The 24,240-nt window shown below is 40.0% G+C and overlaps 1 protein-coding gene across 2 annotated transcripts in view; it reads right to left on the reverse strand.

The window, feature by feature from the left end:
• LOC149225031 (C2 domain-containing protein / GRAM domain-containing protein) overlaps window positions 1-24,240 on the reverse strand; it is a 340,976-nt gene that overhangs the window by 139,234 nt on the left and 177,502 nt on the right. For both annotated transcript variants that reach the window (XM_089386432.1, XM_089386431.1), the window contains exons 9-10: window positions 3,769-3,798; window positions 3,501-3,600 (exon numbers count right to left, since the gene is read on the reverse strand). In XM_089386432.1, coding sequence (XP_089242558.1) covers window positions 3,501-3,600; window positions 3,769-3,798 — 130 coding nt within the window. The remainder of the gene's footprint in view (window positions 1-3,500; window positions 3,601-3,768; window positions 3,799-24,240) is intronic.

The raw sequence follows: 24,240 nt of genomic DNA on the forward strand, positions 1-24,240 counted from the left end.
AGTACCTCCCACTCAAGCGAAGAAGTAAGGAAGAAAAGCGAAGGTAATAAGGTTGTTCTAAAGCCTATTACAGTCACACATGCGAAGGAAAAGGAGGTTGTCTCTGTTGTTATAACATCGCTCCTATTACAGTCATTCAAGCTGATTGGTTGGTGAAGAGAAGGAAGGGATCATCTCAAGAGATGAATTTGCTCAAGGAAATAGACTCCTGCAAAACTGAATTTGCTCCAATTCACCTGAGAAATTAACTTCCAACAAGGCAACAAGTCAATTCAGGCCTCAGAAAGATATGTTCCAGTACCAATCTTGAATCCAAGAGAACTTGTCCTGGCAACAACAACTTCAATCTAGTTCAATAACAATCTCTGATATGAACAACCTCCAAGAAAATACACCAATTCGATCCACAAAGGATAGTCTTGGCTTCAATGAAGAAGGGAACTCAGCCTTCAAACAATTGCCACTGAACTCCTAAATAATGCCAAAATTACAATCCACAGTGATAGATAAATTTGTCCCCTTTTTGCAGGGAACCAATCGAGATCACAAAATCTTTAGAAGACAATCTCTGGACAATATCTCAAGCTACAAGAATCTTACAAATCTTGCTCACCTTCGAAGTCTTCTTCAAGATCAAGAACACGCTCTCCACGAATGTGGTCCTCTCCAAGAGGAAGAACTTCAGTGGGATAGATGGGGCATCAGGATTTAGAAGACACAACAGGTCGCCTAACATCAGGTCTGAAACAAGACCGAAGACGCTGAAATCTCCATCTCACCAGATAGGAATTTCTCGACATACAATGGGTACGTTACAATCTTCCAGAAATCAACGTTCTTCTCCAGAAACATCAAAATGGTCTAGTGACAAAAGGGATGCGGAACACATTAGGGATTATGATTCAAGGAGGCACTCAATTCCCACAGGCAGATCAAAGCATTGTGAAATAGATGTTGTGGGCTATGGTACTCAAACAACAACTGCTCGTGAATGAGTAACCACAGATTCCAAATGTCTACAAGGAAAAGCTCTTCGTGTTTCAAGAAACACTTTTCATTCTGGGAAGAAGAGAGGCCAAAGTCTTTGATGGGAAGAGCGTTACGGTCAACAAAGAATATGAACGATAATATAGCACTTTTATAAACTCTTTCCACACAGTTTTAAGCCACGCAAAGCAAATTTAACGCAACAGCAATCAATATGACAACTTTTCTCGCCGAGAGCTCCATTCCAACGACACTCCCTTCCTCGCCAAGAGCACCATTCCAACATAGTTAAATAACAAAACCATTGATTAATATATTCGAGTAACACAACCAAATATTTTTTACTCTCACAGAAACTGCTTCAATGCATTTCTCAGAACTTCAAATAAAATCACATAATATACACAAGGAGCATGGACTTGGAACGCACAGCTAAAATGTACAGGTAATGTTTGAATGAGGAATGGAGAAACAGCGCACAACTTCCATTTGTTTGCAGAAATAGGTCTGAGCGAGAGCATGAAACTAATAGAGAGAGTTAGAGCATTGCATTGGTAGAGAGGGACAGGTCTGACAATATTCCTCTTTCCAGTCGCAGGGACAGGTCTTCTCACAACAAAGGAATGGAAAAACTGACAGAGGTAACAACCTCTGTTTTAACAAACGCTCAGAATGGCATAAAATCCACGAGGAAGAGAGCATTGGTTTACAAAGGACACACATCATGGCTCTAACACCATGTTAGACACAACCATGGCGAAGACAGAAAATATGAAGGATTAGCCTTGAATGCATATATTATTCACATGATATACATTTATAATACATTGGAGTGACTCTTGGATTCATCTTCCAAGGTCTCATGGACTCCCTCTGACTATCCAACTTCCACACCTTAACCCTTAGCGAATTAGGTGTCCAACAGTAACATGGCCAAAGGTCTTCCATACATGACAATGACTCAATTGACTTGTAGACTCAATGACAAGCCCTAGAAGCACTCAATGGGTGCTTGACCTATAAAAATAAATTTTCCTTGAGCATTAAACCCATACCTCAAGAATGACAATAATAAATTTACTTTTCTGTTTACAACAAATACATAAAATCATGATTAAATATGTCATTATGAAGACCGAATCTAGTTACATATTTCAACAGCATGTTCTATCTACAATTGCTTAACTGATATTGCAGCTTGAAGGAGTTTCATGTTTTTTAAGTAATTGTTTCAGCATAGGACATCAAGTTTCAACATGTTGACCATTCGTTGGCTTTGAATTTTTCAAATTTGAGCACACTTGTGAGTACCAACCTGCTGCATTAATAATATGACATATTGCATATGCCAAATTCCTTCTCAAGGGTCAAATTTCTTTTCAAGCATTTCTCTCAAAGATTAGTCCCATCTTGTTTATGATCTGAGCATAATTAACAGTAAATCGATTTTCCGGAAAGTGTTACATGGATCAATCTTCACTTATGTGCTATTCAGATCATTGTTAATGGAATGATAACAAAAAATGTGTCCTAAATCGCTTGACTGGAACCTTATAAACTCCTTGATTTATATTTCTGCTCAGGCGATTCATTATGTGATGTCACCATGTGTAGAGTTTCAACTCTCATGGTCTGGGGATCTGCAGGGCTAAATAATGATTTGAAGCCAATTATCATTGTTTTCAGCACTCACTGAACTTTTCAAAAGATTTGATCTAATTCTAAAAGACTGGCTATTTGCGTTAAATGGTTTTACTGGTAAATCTGATCGTAAAATTTGAAATCAATTCATGGCCATCTACATCAGATACAGCGAGTCATATCATGATGATTGATTTAATGGCAAAGTTTTAGATCCTGTATTCAAAGTAAGAATTCTGATTATCGAACAGCACTTCCTCATTCTTGCTGAAGCAACACATTAAGGGCATTCGCTGGAAAACTCATGTGTGGTTTAATTCTGACAGCAAAGTAATTCTGAGTTTGAGCATGAGTACCAGTCTAATAAGTTTTCGAAACAGGCTGAAACTTGATCTAACCTTGTTAATCATGCCTTAAGCTCTGTTGCTAGTGTGAACAGACTTAAATTCATGATTATGGTCTATTTGTTGTGAACTCATGGTAAGTACAAAGAATGAATGATGACAAGCACAATAATCATACTTTTCAGTGAGTTATAATATTCGTTTACAAGAGCACTGATTGTTTGAAATCACATGAACACCATTTTCCTTCGTTGATGCAAGTATAATTTGGACATGATTTTAAATAAGTTATTTTGGACTTTCTCATTCATCCATTTGCAACTACTCATTTTAAAGGTGCTAGTGATTCTAGATTTACTCAATTAGGATATTTCCTTGTAGGTGGAGATAGAGAGATAAATTGACCCTATAACAAAGTTAACATGAAAGTTAGCAAATCCAGGAAATCAAAATAAAAATTCAAACTGTATTTTAGAATTCTACTACAACCATATTAAATTATTTCTAATCTATTGGCAACAGACATACCATCTGTACTTGCTAATGGAGGTACTCCTTGGCCCCCAGCGCCAACCCGGAGAATTATAGTGATTGAAGGGTTAATGAATGCATGTTGACTTTTCTTAATCTGCACGAGTTCAATTAACCAAAGGTGTTAACATAATAATGTGGATGAGCATTAATATCCACTTCACCACATGTAAATTTGACGAAAAACATTAACAGATACTAAATAAATTTAAAGAATGGTATTCGAAGCAGTGCGCATCAATAATTCTTAGTACTTACTACATACCTCTTCAATATCTTCAAATGGCAAAATCACCTTGAGTTATGACACCAAAAGGAAAAAATGAAAAGCAGAATAAGTAATTCATTCAAAATATGTTCTACGAAGAAATAATTTACAACTTAAATTGTTCCCACTCTCTATTATGGTTTACAGGCAACACTTCCAAAATTACAATTAAATAACAAAAGAACATATAATGCTTCACCTAGTCACCAAAGGATACCATGACTAGCAATTCTTTGAGTTATGACACCAAAATACTAAACAAAACAATAATTAACTCATTTGAAAGATGTTCTAGGAAAAAATATTTACAAATAGAAGTATACAAACTAGTACTATGTTTTACGGTCAACAATTTCAAAATAAGTAATGAAACTAATAAAGAGCATATAATGTTTCTGTTGAACTTATGCTTATACTGAGAGTGGGGTTGAATCAGCATATGATGCTTTTTTTATTTTCAATGAGAATTCATCCATCATTCATTAACTTAAAAACATTAAATGTATGTAAACCCAAATCATAGTACACAGTTTAATGTGGAAACCCTTGTAGGAGAAAAGCACAAAATCTTTTCAAAGGATCCTAGCTCGATTGGTTTGGGTTTCCCCAACTGTATGGGTTCAAGTCTCCAGAGACGTTGTAACTAGCCCATTTGTGGCATTTATGAAATAGTTGTACCTAGTGTAATAGTGGCAACCAATCTTTCAAACTTATCAATTCTCTAGAAAATCTCATTCCCGTTTAAACAACAAAAAAAGAAACACAAAAACTTATCCTTATAAATGTTTGTGGGCACAAGCATATTATTACAAAACTTATAGGAACCAACCTACAAGAGACACCAATCTCCCTAGCTCAACACCAACTCGGCAAGATATTGTGTACACACCAATCTCCTTCACTATGCACCAGAATAGCAAGATCAATATACACACCAACCTAACGTCTATATACATTGAGTACTTCTAACTTCACCTACATGCTTCATACTTCATGCATTTCATAGCATCATCACACCCTTAAAATTTCATGCTCTAGTGACTCTCTTTGCTTCATAACCCCAAACATAGCTTCAAACCTTAGCCAAATTTAGCCTTCATGCCCTAGCAAACTTCACAGTATCATTCCCCACAATATAATCCCAAACTAGTGCACTTTACAGCATCATAGACCTTACCCTTCATAACGCACTCTTAACACTTCAATAAAATTCCTTAACTCCTCTTGTGCACCTTTAAACCCCAAGAATACTCCCCAGCTCCTCTTGCACACCTCAGATCTATTTTGCACACTTGTACATGATCTTCTTGCTTAGATACACTTCAAATGTGCTCATTGATCCTTTATTTATAGTGTTTATACTTTCACATATGGGGCCAATGTTGGGTTGTGTTATATTCTTTCCACGTAGTTAATAGGGGGTTTGAAGGGCACCCGTAACCCCACTTTATGGGGTCCGGGGCAGCGCCCCGGAAAATTTTGGTTTTGGACCATATGTTAGGTTGGGCGGACCCACCTATGGTTTTGTGCATGATTTTCGCACATGTTTTTTGGACGCGATGGTTTTCGGTCCATGGTATTGGACGCGATGGTTTTCGGACCATGGTATTGGATGCTTCGGCATGTATAAATATGTATTGTAACATTGAAAGGAACATAATGAAAAATCAAGCTAGTAGTCCCGGTTTTGGGATCCAGGGAAAAATCTCTGTGCATATGTGTTTTATGGGTTATGCTCTCGCATTGTTTATTTTCTTTGTTTAAGAATTCGTATGCAGGTAATTTCTATATAGGGTTAAAACCTACATTTGGTATCAGAGTTGTTTTGGCTTCAAGGGGACGCCTTTGTTGCTGAGGGGTTTCGCTCGGGCCTGTGGTAGACCCTGTTCAGTGGGAGATCTGCGAGATCGATTCTGGTGGTGAAAGAAGATGGCGAGCAGTGGAAAGATAGAGATTGAGAAGTTCAATGGTCAGAATTTTGAGTTGTGGAAACTCAAGATGGAGGATCTATTGGTGGATAAAGATCAGTGGATCGCGGTAGATCCGGGTACTAAACCATCGGGAGTGACCGATGAAGAATGGAAGAAGTTGGATCGGAAGGCAAAGAGCACAATACGATTGTGTGTCTCGGATTCAGTATTGTTGAATGTATCAGGGGAAGCTACGGCAAAGGCTTTGTGGGTCAAGTTAGGGACTTTGTACCAATCTAAGTCTCTGGTGAATAAACTGTTCCTGCGGAAAAAGCTGTATAACCTGAGGATGAAAGATGGAGACTCGGTGACAGAGCATCTGAATGCGTTTAATACTGTGGTAAGTTAGTTATTATCTGTTGATATTAAAATTTCAGATGAAGATAAGTGCATCAGTCTGTTGTGTTCTCTAGTCTCAGCCTTGCTGACGGAGGAGATGAGACGGAAAAATATGGACAGCCAGAATGGTGATGCCTTGTCTGTACGAGGACGGTCCCAGACTAGAAACAAAAATAAGTCATCGAGTGGGAGATCTAAATCTAGAGGGAGATCTAAATCTCCAGGAAAATTTACAAAGGTGGTGTGCTGGAAATGCGGAAAGGAAGGGCACTTCAGAAGGGATTGTAAATCTAAAGCTCCTGATAAAGGAAAGGGATCTGATGATGCTCCTTCTACAGAGGCGAAAACCACCTCAGATGAAGGTGGGGATGTGTACTTGGCTTCTTCAAGTACACATGTAGATCATGAGGCATGGTTGATTGACTCAGGTGCATCCTTTCACTTCACTCCCCATAGAGAGTGGTTCTGCGAGTATGAGAAATACGATGATGGTGATGTCTTCTTAGGAGATGATAGGAAGGCTAGAATCATTGGTCGGAGAAAAGTAAAGTTGAAGTTGCAAGGTGGAAGGGTTAGAACACTTCCGGGTGTTCTACATATTCCTGCATTGGCCAGAAATCTGATTTCTGTAAGCAAGTTGGATGATGCAGGTGTAAAGACGGTGTTCGAGAAAGATACCTACAAGATGGTTCGAGGAGAACTGATATTAATGCGGGGAGTTCGGATTGGAACTCTGTACACGCTGCAAGGTAGCACTGTTGTTGATGGGTGCAATAGTTCTATGGTTCCTGAAAATGGAGTAGAGAATCTAGTGGTCTCTGGAGAGAAGACCATGTTGTGGCATCAAAGGCTTGGACATATTGGAGAGAAGGGCCTTCGAATACTTCATGGTAAAGGTATGATAGAAGGTATGAATAATAGCTCTCTGGATTTTGATTTCTGTGAAAATTGTGTATATGGGAAGCAGAATCGGGTGAGTTTCCCCTCTGGTGGTAAGAGAACGAAACAGATATTAGAGCTTGTGCACAGTGATGTGTTTGGACCTGTTAAGGTTCCATCACTGGGTAAGTCTGTGTACTATGTATCATTCATAGATGACTTCTCAAGGAATACATGGATATATTTTCTTAAGAAGAAATCTGAAGTCTTTGACAAGTTTAAAGAATTTAAGGCTCTGGTGGAAAATCAGACAGAGAAGAAGATAAAGGTGCTGAGGACAGATAATGGTGGAGAATTTTACAGCAAGGAATTTGAAGAATTTTGTAAGAAGTGTGGTATAGCACGGCAGAAGACTACTCCATATACACCTCAGCAAAATGGAGTCGCAGAAAGAATGAACAAGACGTTGATGGAAAGGGCAAGAAGCATGCTCAGTGGTGCCGGGTTAGGACAGGAATTCTGGGCAGAGGCGGTGGATACTGCATGTTACCTGATCAACAGATCACCTTCATCAGCGTTGGAGGATAAGACTCCACAAGAAGTATAGACTGGTAAGAAACCCTCTCTTTCACATCTAAGGGTATTTGGATGTGATGCATATGTACATGTTCCAAAGGAGAAACGAACCAAGTTGGATAGTAAATCTGAAAAGTGCATCTTTATTGGATATAAGGATGGTTTAAAGGGTTATAAGCTTTAAAACCCAGTCACACGGAAGGTTGTGTACAGCCGAGATGTGTTGTTCAGAGAGGTAAAAGATGTTATTCAACATGAAGTCCAACCAAAGGAACCTGAGAAGATAGAGTTTGAGCCAAAGGAGGAAGAATCAGACTCTGCAGCAAAGTAGGAATCAGAAGATGAAGAGCCACAAACTCCGGCTGTGAGAAGATCAGTTCGAGAAAGAAGGCAGCCAAAAAGGTATAGTCCATCTGCTTTCAGTTCAAATTTTGCTTTGTCTGTTACTGATGATGATCCCAGAACTGTGAAGGAAGCAGTGGATTCAGAGGATGGAAAACTCTGGAAAGAGGCCATGGTCGATGAAATGGCATCTTTGCACAAAAATGAGGCTTGGGATCTGGTGGAGTTACCGGCTGGAAGGAAACCCATTGGCAGCAAATGGGTGTTCAAGAAGAAGACAAATGCAGAAGGAAAGGTGGAGAAATACAAAGCTCGGTTGGTAGCAAAAGGTTATTCCCAGGTGCCGGGAATTGATTTTGGTGATATTTTTTCTCCTGTTGCCAAGGTAACTTCTATTAGATTACTTTTATCTGTTGCTGCTGCTTTTGATTTTGAGGTAGAACAGATGGATGTGAAGACAGCATTTCTTCACGGGGATTTGGAAGAGGAAATCTACATGAAGCAACCTGAAGGCTTTGCGGTGAAGGGTAAGAAAGAACTGGTATGCAAGTTAAAGAAGTCTCTGTATGGGTTAAAACAGTCACCAAGGATGTGGTATCAGAAATTTGATACATTTATACGGGGACTTGGCTTCACCAGAAGCAAAGCAGATCATTGTGTGTATTTTAAATTAATTGGTGACCGTATTATTTATCTGGTCTTGTATGTGGATGATATGTTGCTGGTTGGAAATGACAAAGAAATTATCCAGGATTTGAAGACCCAATTGTCCTCCAAATTCGACATGAAAGATCTTGGTGCTGCAAACTATATTTTGGGCATGGAAACTAAAAGAGATCGGTCAAAGAGGAAGCTCTAGTTAAACCAGAGGAATTATGTCGAGACAATACTCTAGAGGTTTAATATGCAAGATAATAAACCGGTGAAGGTTCCTATTCCTGTAGGTGTGAGGTTATTTGTTGAACAGTTTCCCAAGACACAAGAAGAGGAAGAGGACATGTCCCGTGTTCCATATGCAAGTGCAATGGGTAGCCTGATGTATGCAATGGTCTGTACTAGACCAGACATTGCACATGCAGTGGGAGTATTGAGCAGGTTTATGTCAAAACCTGGGAAGGAGCACTGGACAGCAGTGAAGCGGGTTTTTAGGTATTTGCGTGGCACTAGTGATTACGGTTTGTGCTACCAAGGAAGACCAGGATTGGACAGAGTGTTGGATATTCATGGCTTTGTTGATGCAGACTAGGCTGGAGATCTGGATCAGAGAAGATCTACAAGTGGGTATGTGTTTAACCTATTTGGAGGTGCAGTCAATTGGATGAGTAAGAAACAATCTGTAGTGGCACTATCAACTATAGAGGCAGCATACATGGCAGCCACTCATGCAAGCAAGGAAGCAGTTTGGTTGCAGAGATTGTGTTCAAGTATGGGGTTAGTACAGGGAGCTATAAGAATAGACTGACAGCCAAAGTGCAATTTTCTTGGCAAAGAACCCTGCTTATCATTCAAAGACAAAGCACATTGATGTTCAGTATCACTTTGTGAGGGATATGATAGAAGACAGAAAGGTGTTGCTGGTAAAGGTGGACACTTTGAAGAATACTGCAGATGCATTGACAAAATCTGTGAGCTCTGAGAAGTTCTCTTGGTGTAGAGAAGCAATGGGAATCTCAGGGCTGAAAAAATGACTAAGCTCTCCTGTGGCCCCCTGTGGAAAGAAAACAACAAGTGGGAGATTGTTGGGTTGTATTATATTCTTTCCACGTAGTTAATAGGGGGTTTGAAGGGCACCCGTAACCCCACTTTATGGGGTCCAGGGCAGCGCCCCGGAAAATTTTGGTTTTGGACCATATGTTAGGTTGGGCGGACCCACCTATGGTTTTGTGCATGATTTTCGCACATGTTTTTTGGACGCGATGGTTTTCGGTCCATGGTATTGGACGCGATGATTTTCGGACCATGGTATTGGATGCTTCGGCATGTATAAATATGTATTGTAACATTGAAAGGAACATAATGAAAAATCAAGCTGGTAGTCCCGGTTTTGGGATCCAGGGAAAAATCTCTGTGCATATGTGTTTTATGGGTTATGCTCTCGCATTGTTTAGTTTCTTTGTTTAAGAATTCGTATGCAGGTAATTTCTATACAGGGTTAAAACCTACAGCCAACTTCCAAAACTAGTTGAGTCTGTCGATTTCTGGTAGCATCAGATGTGTTCTAAGTCTCAGATTTTGCAGGGAGGCTTAGGCACATGTATTCCAAAGAACTCAGAAAGTATTTTGGGAAATTCCACCCAAAAACGGATTTATTAAAATAATTAATTATTTTTAATGGGTCCCTAAGTCTAAACTTGGAAAATTAAAATAATTAATGGGTATTAGTCTAATTGTGGGTGTAACTTCTACAAGAAGACGAGGATCAAGCAGAAATGATCTTAGCCATTGATTAGCTTCTAATATGGGCCGTTGAATGTCAACAAGAAGATTATTTAAGGAGGCTTGAGGGTCATTTGGAAAACACACCGAGAAAGATCAAGAAAATAGAATTTCTCAGAGAGGGCAGCGCAGCAGTTGCTAGAAGAGTGATCGAAGTGATCTTTTGCAGTGAGGGGCAGATAAAGTATCCGGAAGAGGGAAGTTTTCAGGGTCGGAGAGTACGTAGCAGAGAGGGTAGAACGACATCCAGAGAAAGGCGAATGCTGGCCCACGCAAAGCTGACGCAGTGGCAACGTAGAGCCTAGAGGAAGATTAAATTCTTGCTGAGGAAATAGAGTTTCAGAAGCCAGGAGCTAGGGTGTGAGACTAGGAGCCAGAAATTCGGAATTTTCAGAGCAGAGGGTCTGAAGGAGGAGCAGCGTGATTCCCAACATGGGTGATGCAAAGACTGCGTGAGGCTTACGTAATTCTGCACATAGACCATGCAGAGGGACGCAAAGGCTCCAGTCCAACGTGATCAGACTCAAATTCTTCCAGTGACAGGGTGAGAGCATCTCACTATTTGTTTTGTCCAGTTTCTCTCTATATCGGATTGCTAGTTCAGCATCCAAGGAATTGTACTCAGAATGATTATTACATAATAATAAAACCCTCAGATCTGTTGCACTAGTTTTCCCGCATTGGGTTTTTCTGAGGACCTTTTTCCAAAAATAATGGTGTCATTGTGTTGTATTTTCTTTCTTGCTCAATTTCCTGTTTCCACATATAATTTAATTAAGAGAAGGTTGCAGTGTATGTATTTCGATATTTGCCGTAGGAAACTGCAAATAATTTGTTTAAAGGAATTTAACAAATAGGAGAAATATAATCAGTTACTGCAATAGGGATTCCAGTTTAGGACTTTTCATAGAATCAACCTGTACTTTTTGGTTGGGCCAACCTAACCAAATATTTCATATCTTCTCATTCATATGGAGTTAGTGGGAGCGCAATATACTGTTGCAAAGCTCTTGGAATAAGCTTTTAAACCATACATCATATGCTCATTAGAGTAGAAAGGCCAAAAACAATATTCCAACAATCTACTTTTTATTGCAAGAAATCTTTCAAGTTTCGGAGAAAATCACATCAAAATTTATCTGTTGACACATTTCGAACCATCTAGCGTGGTTCATCATCCGAACAAGATGGATAAACAGATCATGTCATCAAATTAAATAGGGATAGCGATGAAGAGAATTAATTTTTGAACGTCAAAATATAACAGTTAGTTTTGACTAGAATTTTTTATTTATTAATATGAAATTAACCCTTAGAATGTAACTGTTAATTGAGAATACGAGAATAAATTATATTTCATAATTAAATAAAAATATCTAGGATTAAATAGATTCATATTTTAGGTCATACTTCAATAGTAGGTCAAAATTGGAAAAACAGACGTCAAATATGTGAGAATTTATAAATATACACATCAGAAACCCCTACTGCAATTACTCGTTTGACATCTCCTACTTGTTCTTTGCATTAAAAAGTTATTTAATTACATAAATATCGATGAAAAACATTATTGCAGCCTACACATTCATATAGATCATGAACTCAAATAAACTGAGAAAATCACACAAGGGACACCGTTGTTTTTGGACAATCGTCCCCAGAAAAACCCAATTCGGGAAAACCGATGCAGCATATAGAGGGTTTGTATCATTAAGCAGATTCTTGGATACAAATAGGGTGCCAGATATGGCTCACCCAATAGAGAATAACCTTGGTAGAAGTACCTCTCCAAACACAGATATTTTGACAATACCAGTAACTGGATGATCAAACCCCACAGATGACAATTGTTGTTCCCAGTGCTAGGTAGTGATGGTTGCACTGTTAAAATTGGCAACTAGGGCAAAACTCCATGTGGGTCATATTATTTATGGCAGCTGATATTTTTATTGGATCCCTCTCATTGAGAGGTGTAGCATTGATCCAAAGATCATCCAATTCCGATAAGTATTTATGAAGTTATGAATTTATTTATGTTATGGACAAATTGTTAAGTCGGCCAGCAACTTATGTAGGCTCAGAAGCCCAACAGTCATGTATCTTCAACCTCTACGTTTTAGTATAAATAGAAGAGGCCTTCAAGTCATTTCTACACACACTTGGATCTCTTCCTCTCTCCTTGTATTTGGGTTTTAGTAGGAGGAGAGATCTTAAGGAAAAGCCAGAAAAGCCGGAAACGTCGGAACTACCGAAAAAGCTGGAACAGTCGGAAAAGTCGAAAAAGCTAGAACTGCCGGAAAAGCCGGAACTGCCGGAAAAGTCGGAAAAGCCAGAAAAGCTGGAACTGCCGGAAACACCGAAAATACCGAAAAAGCCAGAAAAGTCGAAAAATCCGGAAATGTCGAAAATGTCGGAAATGTCAGAACTGTCAGCACTGCCGAAAAAGCCGGAACTACCAGGAACTGCCGAAACAGCGGGAGCATCTGTCTCCGAAGGAAGGCAGCATGATGTATGAGATCATGGGCAACATAATAAGCAATATGATGATATGAGCATGGGCAACATAATGATGCATGATGATATGAGCATGGGCAGCGTAATGATGAATGAGATCATGAGCATGGGCAGCTTGATGATGAATAAGACCATGGAAGATGCAGCATGATGAGCAACATGAAGATGAGAGCAGCTCAGTCATCAAGGTTCAACACTTGTGACAGTACAGCAAGGCATCACACGGTAATGTGTAGCAAATAGACGAGATGCAGCACTATGATAGGTGAACGAGTCACCTTAGCGAATCAGTTGAAGCAATGTCTTCAACTGATCTCATGACAATATCAAAAGTCAAAGTGATTGACTTCTATTGTAAATGTACTATCTCTCTCACTTTCTTTGCTGAACTTTGAAGAACATAAAAGAAGAATTGATCAAGGGTTTCCCCATATTGTGGGGTTTGTCCCTGGCTAGTGCCACATCTTGTGTCCTCGTGTCTTGGCTTGTCCTCTGCGATTTATATTTATGTTCTATCTGCAGTTTACTTTATGCTGATGTGATTGCTAATGTGGAAAAGAAATTGAAATAAATTGCTCTAGCATAGAACATGCCTAAAATTAACATGCTCCAAGCTCTGCATTGGAACTACGTCACCTCCTCTAGGAGCTACGTCACCCTCCCAGTGAACCTCTCCCTTGCTCAGAAACTTGATATCCTGGGCTGCTCTTTCTCTGCCCCACAAAAAACCCCAGCGCTGCCTATAAGGGTCTGTGTCAACCCCTTCAGCTTCTGCGTCACTTGTGTCAGCCCCTCCAGCTTTTGTGTCACTTGTGTCAACCTCTATGGCCTCTGCATCACCCTCTCTGGAATCGTGTTGTCTCTCTTAGTGTTGCTCTACCTCTGTGCTATGTATTCTTCCCTTGGATTGATGTCTCTCTGTCGAACTGCCCCTCACTGAAACTCAAATCACTAGCTTGATTTTCTCAACAAACCATGCCCAGAAAAATTGAACTCTTTGATCTCTTCAATGCAGGGTTGCGAGGGAGTGCCCCACCCCCTCTTGCTCCAACTCCTAATTCGCGCTCCAAGCTAGAGCGCCTCAGGAGCGCGCTTCTGAAAACGCTCCCGAGGAGGGAGCATTTTTGGGAGGGCACTCCCTAAAAAAAAAATGCTCCCTACCTTTTCAGGAGCATTTAGCCTTTTTTAAGTAAAAGTGACATTCTCCTTAATCTTCATTTTCATCCTTTTACTTAAATTTTTAACATTACCATGAAAAGACTCAGGGTGTTTGAGAGTGGTTCTGACCTCACTAGATTTCATATGGAGAAAGTATAATTTAGATTTCATTCAAAATCCAGCAGACTTATCAGCTTTTCAGGATTTCAGGATTGGGGGATTGCAATGTTTCCATTGAATTTTGTCATGTATTAGGGTATGGAACTCATATTTAATCAAGAGCACCAATCCCTCTATGTACCTTGATGTTAGTGACATTGGTTGTCGAACTCCTCTATCATGACTGATCCAAATCGGATCCATAAACGACTGTCAAAGAACCCTGACTGTATTGGGACGAAACAAATCCTTGAAGAATCCAAAACAACAATCGGAAACACCCTGAACCAGTGGCCATGGCAGCCAGCGCGGAACGACGAGGACCTCGATCAAAGCGCACTGACCGAGGCCCATGAAGACTACGTAGGAGGTCGATGTGGCCCCTGGGAGCCCCAGAACGGGAAAAGGAGCTGATTTTCGATGCGCGATTAGCGCCTAGTCGCGCATCGCTGGGCAAACAGGGCCGAAATGGAGGGTCCTTAATCCCTTGGTCACGTTGAGAGCCGGAGAACCGCGAGCGGAGAAACGAAAAGCGCCAACGTACGAAGGTGGGACCCACGACCTGGAAACCGGCGATTTTGATCAGGGCGCCCTTGAATGGTAAGAGGTTTTGGAGGAGAGCGGAGAGATCCTACTCAGCGATCGACGCGTGGCAGCGGAGGTGAGAGAAAAACCGTCGTGATCACGCGTTATCAGTCGAGCAAGTCAACTGCGCTCGACGTGCATATGACGTCGAATCTTGAGGAGCCCAGATCGGACGGCTGAGATTGCGACCGATAGACAGAAGCGGAATTGATAGGGAATTAAGCCGCGATTTAAGGAGATTTGGAACCTGTTGACCGCCACGGTGGAGAAAGAACGTATCCACGACATAACCGAAGAAACGAATCGACGAGCAGGCTGGCGCTGTTCTGATGGGACGCGTGGCTACTTCCCGAGCATTCATGTTGACGCCGAACAGGAACTCCAAGCACACAAGCGGTAGGCGAATCGACGTAGGCGGGAGAGGAACCAAACAGGCATGGAGATCGAATGGCTAAAGCCATGAACAGAGACAGTCGAATGGAGATTGAGAGAGGAGGAATAGAGAGGAGTCCAAGCGACCAAGAGAGACAGTGAAAAGTGAACCCTGAGAGGAGGACTGAACACAAAGAGCAGTAAAGCCAAGCAGAGGAGACAGAGGGCCAAGCTAACCACAGGGAGCATCGAGCATCAAAGAGCTTGAAGATTCAAGCCTTCCCATAGAGGAATCTGTCCGAATTGAGCATCCCAGTTGGCTCCTTCCACTGTAGACCGAGGGTCACAGAGCTGGTAGGAAGGAAAAGAGTCTGTGAACTCCGAGTGTCTTGGGGAATCCAAGAACCACCCTGCCAAGCAAAATCTGCTTCAGGAGAACTCATATTGAGTCCCTGTATTGTAATTTCTCTGCTGAAAGACACAATAAAACAAGGCCACCACTGAAGCTGGACCGAAGACGTAGCCCTGGAGAATAGGGTGAACTCCTTATTAAAAACTGCTTGTGTCTTTGTGTTGCTTACTGTATTTCTTTGTTGTCTTTCCATTTATTTTCTCTGTATTGGCAATCTTATCAATCTGTTGTTTCAATAACACAGAACACACACGCCATCACATGAGTCTGTAATACCTTTTGTTTAATAAATCTTCAACTGAGGTCGCTCATAGGGTGATTATCAGATCAATGACCCTCCTAAAAATGTATGCATCACTCAAACAAAATCTTGACTTGACATGCTATGCTTTTTCTATCTTATGTTAATGCTTAGAGGATGATATTAATGACAAAGATCCCTATACAGATACAGAGGCAATGACAAAGATACCTCTGGATATTAACGCTTAGAGGGTGATATTAATGACAAAGATCATGATTTTCCAACAAGACTAAAAAATTAGACATTTCTCATGGTGGCAAGAAGCCCAAGCATAAGCAATAGATAATAGATTTACTTGTCTTTTCTAGTTTCTAGTAGTTTTTATAACTATTGATTCTTTCATATTTATTATGATATTTTTTTAAACAATATATGATAATTTAAGTTTTAAGTTGGCAATTATAACTAATTTGTAATGAATTATGAATATGATGCCTCATGAAAGTTGAAAGTTGTTTCATTTCATTTCATTTTATAACATTTTATTCCATGTTAGATATTATTTGTTGTAATGGTTACACTTAGCTTACAAGTACAACTTTGGTGATCAATGATGATAAATGTTACATATTGAGTTTTGACAGCTTGAAACTTTCAGATTGATGAATCATGAGACTCAATATGTTGTATGTTACTATGTTACTAGCTTGTGGACGTGGTTGATGAAGATTATAACTTCTAGATGATTGTTGTTATATAGTGCAATCTATGTTTTTTTTATGGTTTTTATATATAATCCATCATTCTACATGTTTTTGTTGACATGTATTATGTATATATATATATATAGAGAGACAGAATATATATATATATATATATATATATATATATATATATATATATATATATATATATAAAACGCTTCGAGATTCGCTCTCAAACCGGAAGCTTCTGAAAATGTCACTCCCGCACCCGAATTCGCTCCCGCTCCCAAGTAACACTGCTTCAGTTTGTCTCCAACTGACCCTCAAGCCTCCTCTTATAATTTTCAAATTGATGAATCAATGGTCGTGATCTAATCTCTACTCAACGACTAAGATTAAAACAGGCTTGATCCTCGTCACTTCGAACCTTCTAACCCATAATTTTATGAATAAACATTAATATTTTTATTTTCCTAAGTTTAGACTTGGGAACCCATTAAAAATATTAATTATTTTAATAACTCCTCATCCGGGTGGAATTTCTCCAAACGATTTCTAGGTTCTGGAGATCTCACGTGTTCTAGCCCCTCCACAAAGTTTTGGAGCTAGAGCACATCCTATGCTACCAAAAATCAACACTCCCTCTTTGCGAGAAATGTGCTCTAGCAACACTTCACCATAGAAGCATTACGTTGATCTACTCGGTCCTCTGTGCTACTGATGCTTGGCCTGATGCCCTTCATCCACTGCACTGTTGCTTCCTGTACTATTGCCCATGACTCTGCCACTGCCACTGCCACTGCTACATTTGTACTACAGCTCCCTCTCAAAATGCTGCCTCATGCTGCCCACAACACTGCCACTGCTAACTGTTGCACTGCAACTCAATTATTGAGAAGTAAGCAACTGAAAACTGACCCAAACACTGACATCTTGGTCAGTATGGATGCCTTGTGATCCTGAAGCTACCTCTGCTGCTAATTTGTGTTGACCCTCTGCTGCCACTGCGCTGCTGCAAACTGCTTTGTGCCTCTCGCACTGCTACAACATCCATTGCGTTGCCTCAAACTTTGGCACTCTAGCTCTGCCACTATTGCACAATCACACCTCGCTCCAACCGACACTCGTCATTTATGCTACTGTCGTTAAGGGCTTTCGTAGTCGTATATGATCCAAGAGTTTGGGCACCTCAAGGATCCTGCCCTAGTCTCTATGTAGTCCTCTCGACAACAACTCCATATCACCCCACCTCTTCTCCAGAGGTGCATGAGCACTCATGGCACAATCGTCATCCTCGCCTTCCTTATCTACTTTCGTCGGAGCAACCTTTGATTCAGAAGCTTCCGCCTTGCCCTTCTTCTGGGGGCACTAAGTGGCATAATGTCCCAGTTTCCCAAAATTGAAGCATCTGACCTTGGTGATGTCCTTCTTCTTCCTCTTCTGTTGCACTTGTTGTCGACAATGTGAGAGCTGCATCCTCCTCCTCCTCCTTCTTGACTCGGGCTCCCTTCCCGCTAACCTGCCTTCGTCATCCTCCTGAGCTCTTCTTGTCGAAGAGCTGCCCACATCTCCTCCCAACTGGGGAGATTTGCTCTACCCAAAATACTTTGCACAAATGTTTCCCAGTCCTCGGCGACTGCATTTAGGGCAGTCCTGACCATGAATTCAGGATCTGGTGTAGACACCACAGAAGTCAACCGGTCTCAAATCCCTTGCAACCTGAGAAGGAAGAGATTGATCTCCTCTCCCTTCTGCATCTGGTACTGTCTCAGCTGATTTTCTAATAGCATCTTCCATTGGATGGAAGAGACTCGGTACAAGGTTGTCAGTGCCTCCCACATCTCCCTTGTTGTGTTCTTCTCATCAATGTGTGGTACTACATGATCTTTCACCCCCTCTAGGATCATGCACTTGGCCTTCGCCTGGGCCTCCTCGTACTTCTATAATGGATCAGCATCAACTAGAACAGCAACTACTCTCAAGGCATAGTCCTTGATGCGATGTTTGTCTAGGATTGCTAGGATCCTGGTCTTCCAGATGACAAAATTGGATGCTCTGTCCAATCTATCATGATCCCTCAACCCATTTATTGCCATCTCTGCACTAAAATAGGATTGGTTCTCTTGTCCCTCTCCTATTTTAACAGGACTTGGATCTGGATTTCTTTGGCGCAAGAAACCCTCTAAGGAACAAACTCCTCTCTAGACTCCTTATGAGTCATGATTTCCCTCTCGGAAAACCTTCGGCCTACTGTCGAATCGCTCCTCTCCAATCCTCCTTTGCTGCTGTAACCCGGATCTAGATTTCTTGGCTAGAAATTTGTTAAGGTAGTGATTCCCTCTACCTTGGTTCAGTCTCCTTAGACATTGTTTTGCACCCACAGAAACAGCATTCCACCAGCTCCTCAAATCGAAATTTGCTTAGCTCCCTTAGCCTTGGCAAGTGAAGAATCAGAGCCCTTTTGGCTCTACGCAATCACTGCGTGAGGTTGATTAGCTCCTCTTGGCCACTGTGTCAACCCTTCCTGGTTCAAAAAGATGACATGGCACTGCGTGAGCCTGATCTGCCCCCCTCTGCTTCTGTGCTGGCCTAGACAACTGGCGCAGCTACTCTGTGGGCTCCTCCCAGTTACTACGTCACCCTTACCTAGCTCAGAGTGCTGACGCAGGCACTGCATGAGCCTCTGTGTCACCTTCTTTACACTGAGTCACTCCTTCTGTGTCTCTAGCTCTAGAATAGTGCTCTCACTCGGGACCACTGCTTTTCTGCTGCAAATTCTCTAGATTTCTTAGCTAGTGTCTTCTCAGTCTCCTATGATCTGCAATGCTCTGATACCATGTGAGAATTTTTGAATCTACAGATCAAAAACCCCTACTGCAATCACTGGTTTGACATCTCCTACTTGTTCTTTGCATTAACGAGTTATTTAATTACATAAACATCAACGAAAAACACTATTGCAGCCTACACATACATATAGACCATGAACTGAAATACACTGAGACAATCACACAAGGGACATCATTATTTTTGGACAATCGTCCCTGGAAAAACCCAATTTGGGAAAACCAGCGCAACATATAGAAGGTTTGTGTTATTAAGCAAATTCTTGAATACAACTAGGGTGCCAGATATGGCCCACCCAACAGAGAATAACCTTGGCAGAAGTACCTCTATCCGGAGACGGATATTTTCAAAATACCAGCAACTGGATGATCAAACCCCACAGATGACAACTGTTGTTCCTACTACCTAGTGCTAGGCAGCAATGGCTGCTCCAAGCTCTGCGCTAGAACTGTGTCACCTCCTCTAGGAGCTGTGTCACCCTCCCAGTGAGCCTCCCTTGCTCAGAAAATCGATACGTTGGATTGCTCTCTCTCTGCCCCACAGAAAACCCTAGTGCTACCTCTAAGGGTCTGCGTCAACCCCTTCAGCTTCTACATCACCTGCGTCAACCTTTATGGCCTCTGCGTCACCCTCTCTGGAGCTATGTTGTCTCTCCTGGTGTTGCTCTGCCTCTCTACTGTGTATTCTTCGGCCTTGGACTAAAGTCCCTCTGCCGAACTACCCCTCACTGCAACTCAGATCACTAGCTTGATTTTCTCAGCAAACCACGCACCAGGAAAATCGAACTCTTTGATCTCTTCAATGTGTCTCCAACTAACCCTCAAGCCTCCTCTTATACTTTTCCTGTTGATGAATCAACGACCGTGATCTAATCTCTAATCAACGGCTAAGATTAAAACATGCTTGATCCTCGTCACTTAGAACCTTCTCACCCATATTTTATTAATATATATAAATATTTTTATTTTCCTAAGTTTAGACTTAGGAACCCATTAAAAATATTAATTATTTTAATAACTCCCAATCCGGGTGGAATTTCTCCAAACGATTCCTGGGTTCTAGAGATCTCATGTGTTCTAGCCCCTCCACAAAGTTTCAAAGCTAAAGCACATCCGATGCTACCCAAAATCAACAAAATAAATAGGTAAATATTTAATAGATAAATAAATATTTTATTTAATTTTTATTTAGGTATAGACTAAATAAAAATATGTATGCATTAATTAAATAAATATTTATATAGTTTTGGATAAAAAAATAATTATGGGTAAACAAATATTTTATTTATTTATTTATTTGATTATTTCTACCCTTTGTCATTGATGGCAAACTTTACTCAATCCTGCAACAATATTCTAGGACTCCCTCTATCTGCAACTCTCCTTGTATTTGAAATTCTTCCTCTGTCTATAAATTCTGCCCCTTTGACATCAATGGCAAAGAGTTGCTCCCCCTAGGATTTTTGCTTCCCTTTACTCATGAGATAATAGGGTTATCACTCCCAACTTTTGTACGAGATATTCAAATGTTTCTTTTGAAGGAGTTTGGTAAAAAAATCTGCAACTTGTTCCTTAATGGCAATGTCTACTAGCTTGACACATTGTTCAATTACCTTTTCTCTTAGGAAGTGGTACTTGCGAATATGCTTCATTTTTTAGTGCATAACAAGATTCTTTGAAATGTTGATTACATTTGTGTTGTCACAGAGGATTGTGAATGGCTGATCATATTCTACCTTGATATCCTTCAGTGTCTACTTCATCCAAAGAAATTGTATGCAACGAGTTGTCGCTGCAATATATTCGTTTTTAGCTATGAATAGAGAGATTGAAGTTTTCTTCTTGCTCAATGATGATATTATATAGAAATTGTAATGACCCACCTCAGATTATGGATAGAATATGATTATTAACATGCATACGAGACATGCATATGATAGCTTCATATGCATGCATCTCATGCACTACACTAGTATACACACTGGCTAAGTAAATTCCTCACTCACCGGAATATCATAAATATATTGAGTAAGGTACTTGATATGCATACCACCATCATAAATATATAATTAATGCATTATTCAAAACAAAAACAAAATAAAGTAAAAACGAGGGATTATGAATTAAATATATTTAATTTATAATTCGATTTAATTAAAGTAAATAAGGTAGTTTATTTAATTTATAAATAAAGTAATTACAATGAAATATGAGTTAAATAACAGATTATAATAGATATAATTTCAAAATATTAAAATATTAATAACAAACTATAATAGATATAAGTTCAAAGTAACGAAGTATTGATAACAAAACAAGTTCAAAGTATTAAAATACTAATAAAACGTAAATAAATATGACCGACTCCTGAGAACATTCGAGATGCCAGGAAATTGACAGAAGGCAAGGGAATGATTTTCAAATAGAGAAGGCGGTGATCCTTGGGAATATAAGGAGACTAAGGAGGGCATGAAAGGAAGTCTGGAGTTTGAGTTTTCTGACTTGTGATCTTACAAACAAAAGAGAAAATACCAAGAGAGCCACAAATAGAGAGAATGAGAAATTGTTCTTGGAGTTTTGGGCACGGCGGCCAGAAGACCATTATTTGAGAGTCTTCTGGGTCTGGGAACCGGATAGGTTGATCCCAGATAGGCTGGGAGGAGAAAGGGTCGGTTTGGTAGTGAAAGCGAGAGCAACAGCAGGCCAAAAAGGCCTTCAAACAACAATTTTAGGTAAGCACTTGCAAATAAATTCATAAATTTTGTTTTAAAATTCACTGTTTGGAATCTGAGCATAAATTTTCGTTAAATTCCGTTAATTTACAAACTTAGGGTTTCACAAAAATTTCCTAGAAAAACGCACCTCCACTTGTACTTTTGTTGTCATTAATACTATTGAAGAATGTAACTAGTGTCTGTCTTCATAATTGTATTTGAGTCCTGATGTAATTTACTTATCAAAAGAAAGAAAAAGAAGTTTTATTATTAAAGAAATTGACTTATTAAAGCATGGGTTTTATGCTTGGGTCATTTGTTTATAGGTCAAAGCCTCCATTGCACGCTTCTAGAGTTTATGTCAAGTGTCCTTTTCCATGTCATAATGTAAAGAACCTTCTTGGGATTTATTTGTCAAAGAAAAAATATATTTTATTGTAAAATAGGTCAATTAGACCTCCTCCACTAAGTCGGCCTCAAACAGAACAAGTCAGCCTAAATAGAGGGGCAGAAACTTCTATGTAAAGCCAGCAACTTGACCTCATCTGTTGCTCTCACTCACAAGTTCGATATATATCTTTTAAGGCCAGAAAAAGTGTGAATTTCAAGGAGGAAGAAGAAGGCTAGCGAAAAAGGGTCTCTCTCAAGCACTAGAAGTCGAATTTTTTCTCTCTCACACACGTGTGAATCTGTTGAGCTGTTGGAAGGGTTGAAACTGCAGTTCCGCTGCTGGGTGGAAGTTTTGTTACTATGGGTCGAAATTCTTTAGCTAGGAAGTCGAATTTCTGGATTGTTGTTGGGTTGAAGCTGTTGGATAAGAAGAGACTGCAAAATCATCTTAGAGAGTTGACTTGGTGGAGAAAGAAGGTTTGTTGGTCTGGGTCTTGGTCCATCTCATTTTAAATTACTGAAGGAAAAGTTCTTGACTGGGTTTTCCCCTATATAGGGATTTTAGCCCTGGCTGAGTGCCTACATCAGGTGTCCCTGATCTTTGTGTTTTGGTTTTGGTAATTGCTTGACGAACTAACATAAAAAGGAACATAAGAAAAATAATAAGAATTCAAAGATATCACAAGTAATTATCAACTAGAGAAAATCTTTCTGCCTTTCTGATTTTCTAACATGGTTTCAAAGCTAAGGTAAAAAAGGAAGAGAAAGGCGAGCTGAAGATATATTGAAGAAAAAGAGATCAATGAAAGGTCATCAAAGGGGATCACATAAAGAAACAAGCCTACTATCTACAAGAACTATTTCAAACTCAGTGAAGGGAGAAAACAAACTAGAAGGAGCCTCCAACTACAGGGCCTAGAAAAAGAGGATAAACCTCATTCTCGAAAAGAAAAAAGTTTTGGATCTCATTCAAGGAAAAATCAAGAAGCATATAGATGAATCAAGTGAAACAGAAAAAGCAAAGCTTAGACAAATCGAAATCCTGGCTATGAACATTATAGTGGATGGAGTTAAAGGTAACCTAATTCCATACATATCCAACATAAATTCCGCTCAACAAATGTGTGAGGCTTTCTCCAAATTGTTCACCATCAAGAACAATGGTCAAATAGCAAGCCTCAATAATGAATTGTGTACTATTAAGATAACAAAAGTGTTGATTTGGGGTAGCATCGGATGTGCTCTAGCCATGAAAATTGGTGGAAATGCTAAAGCACATGAGATCTCCAAGACCCAGAAATGGTTTTGGGAAATTCCACCTGGTTATAGAGATATTAAAATAATTAGTGGGTATTAATGGGTATTAATATAAAACTTAAACTTAGGAAAATAAAAATATTAATGGGTATTAATATAAAATTGGGTGAGAAGGTTCTAAATGACATGGATCAAGCCAAATCTAATCTTAATCGTTGATTAGAGATTTAATCTCGGCTATTGAAGACTCAACAGAAAAAAGTATAAGAGGAGGCTTGAGGGTCAGTTGGAGATACACCAAGATTGATCAGTCAGTTCGACTTTCTGGAGCAGAGTTTGCTGAGAGAAATCGAACCAGTGATCAGAGAGCCAGCATAGAGCATCAGAAGGCTGACGTAGAGTGTTCCAAGCTGACGCACAGGCCAAGAGGGATGATGCAGAGCCTCAGAGAGGCGTTGGAGAGATTTTCGTGGACCAGACTTGCTAAGTATCTGCGTCCGAAGACAGGTATTACTGTCAAATTGATTCTCTATTGGGTGAGCCAATTTGGCACCCTAATTGTACTCAAGAAA

Source organism: Pinus tabuliformis, chromosome Q (genome assembly GCF_031772625.1).
Source record: "Pinus tabuliformis cultivar Carrire ecotype Pingquan chromosome Q, CPIR1, whole genome shotgun sequence".
NCBI lineage: Eukaryota > Viridiplantae > Streptophyta > Pinopsida > Pinales > Pinaceae > Pinus > Pinus tabuliformis.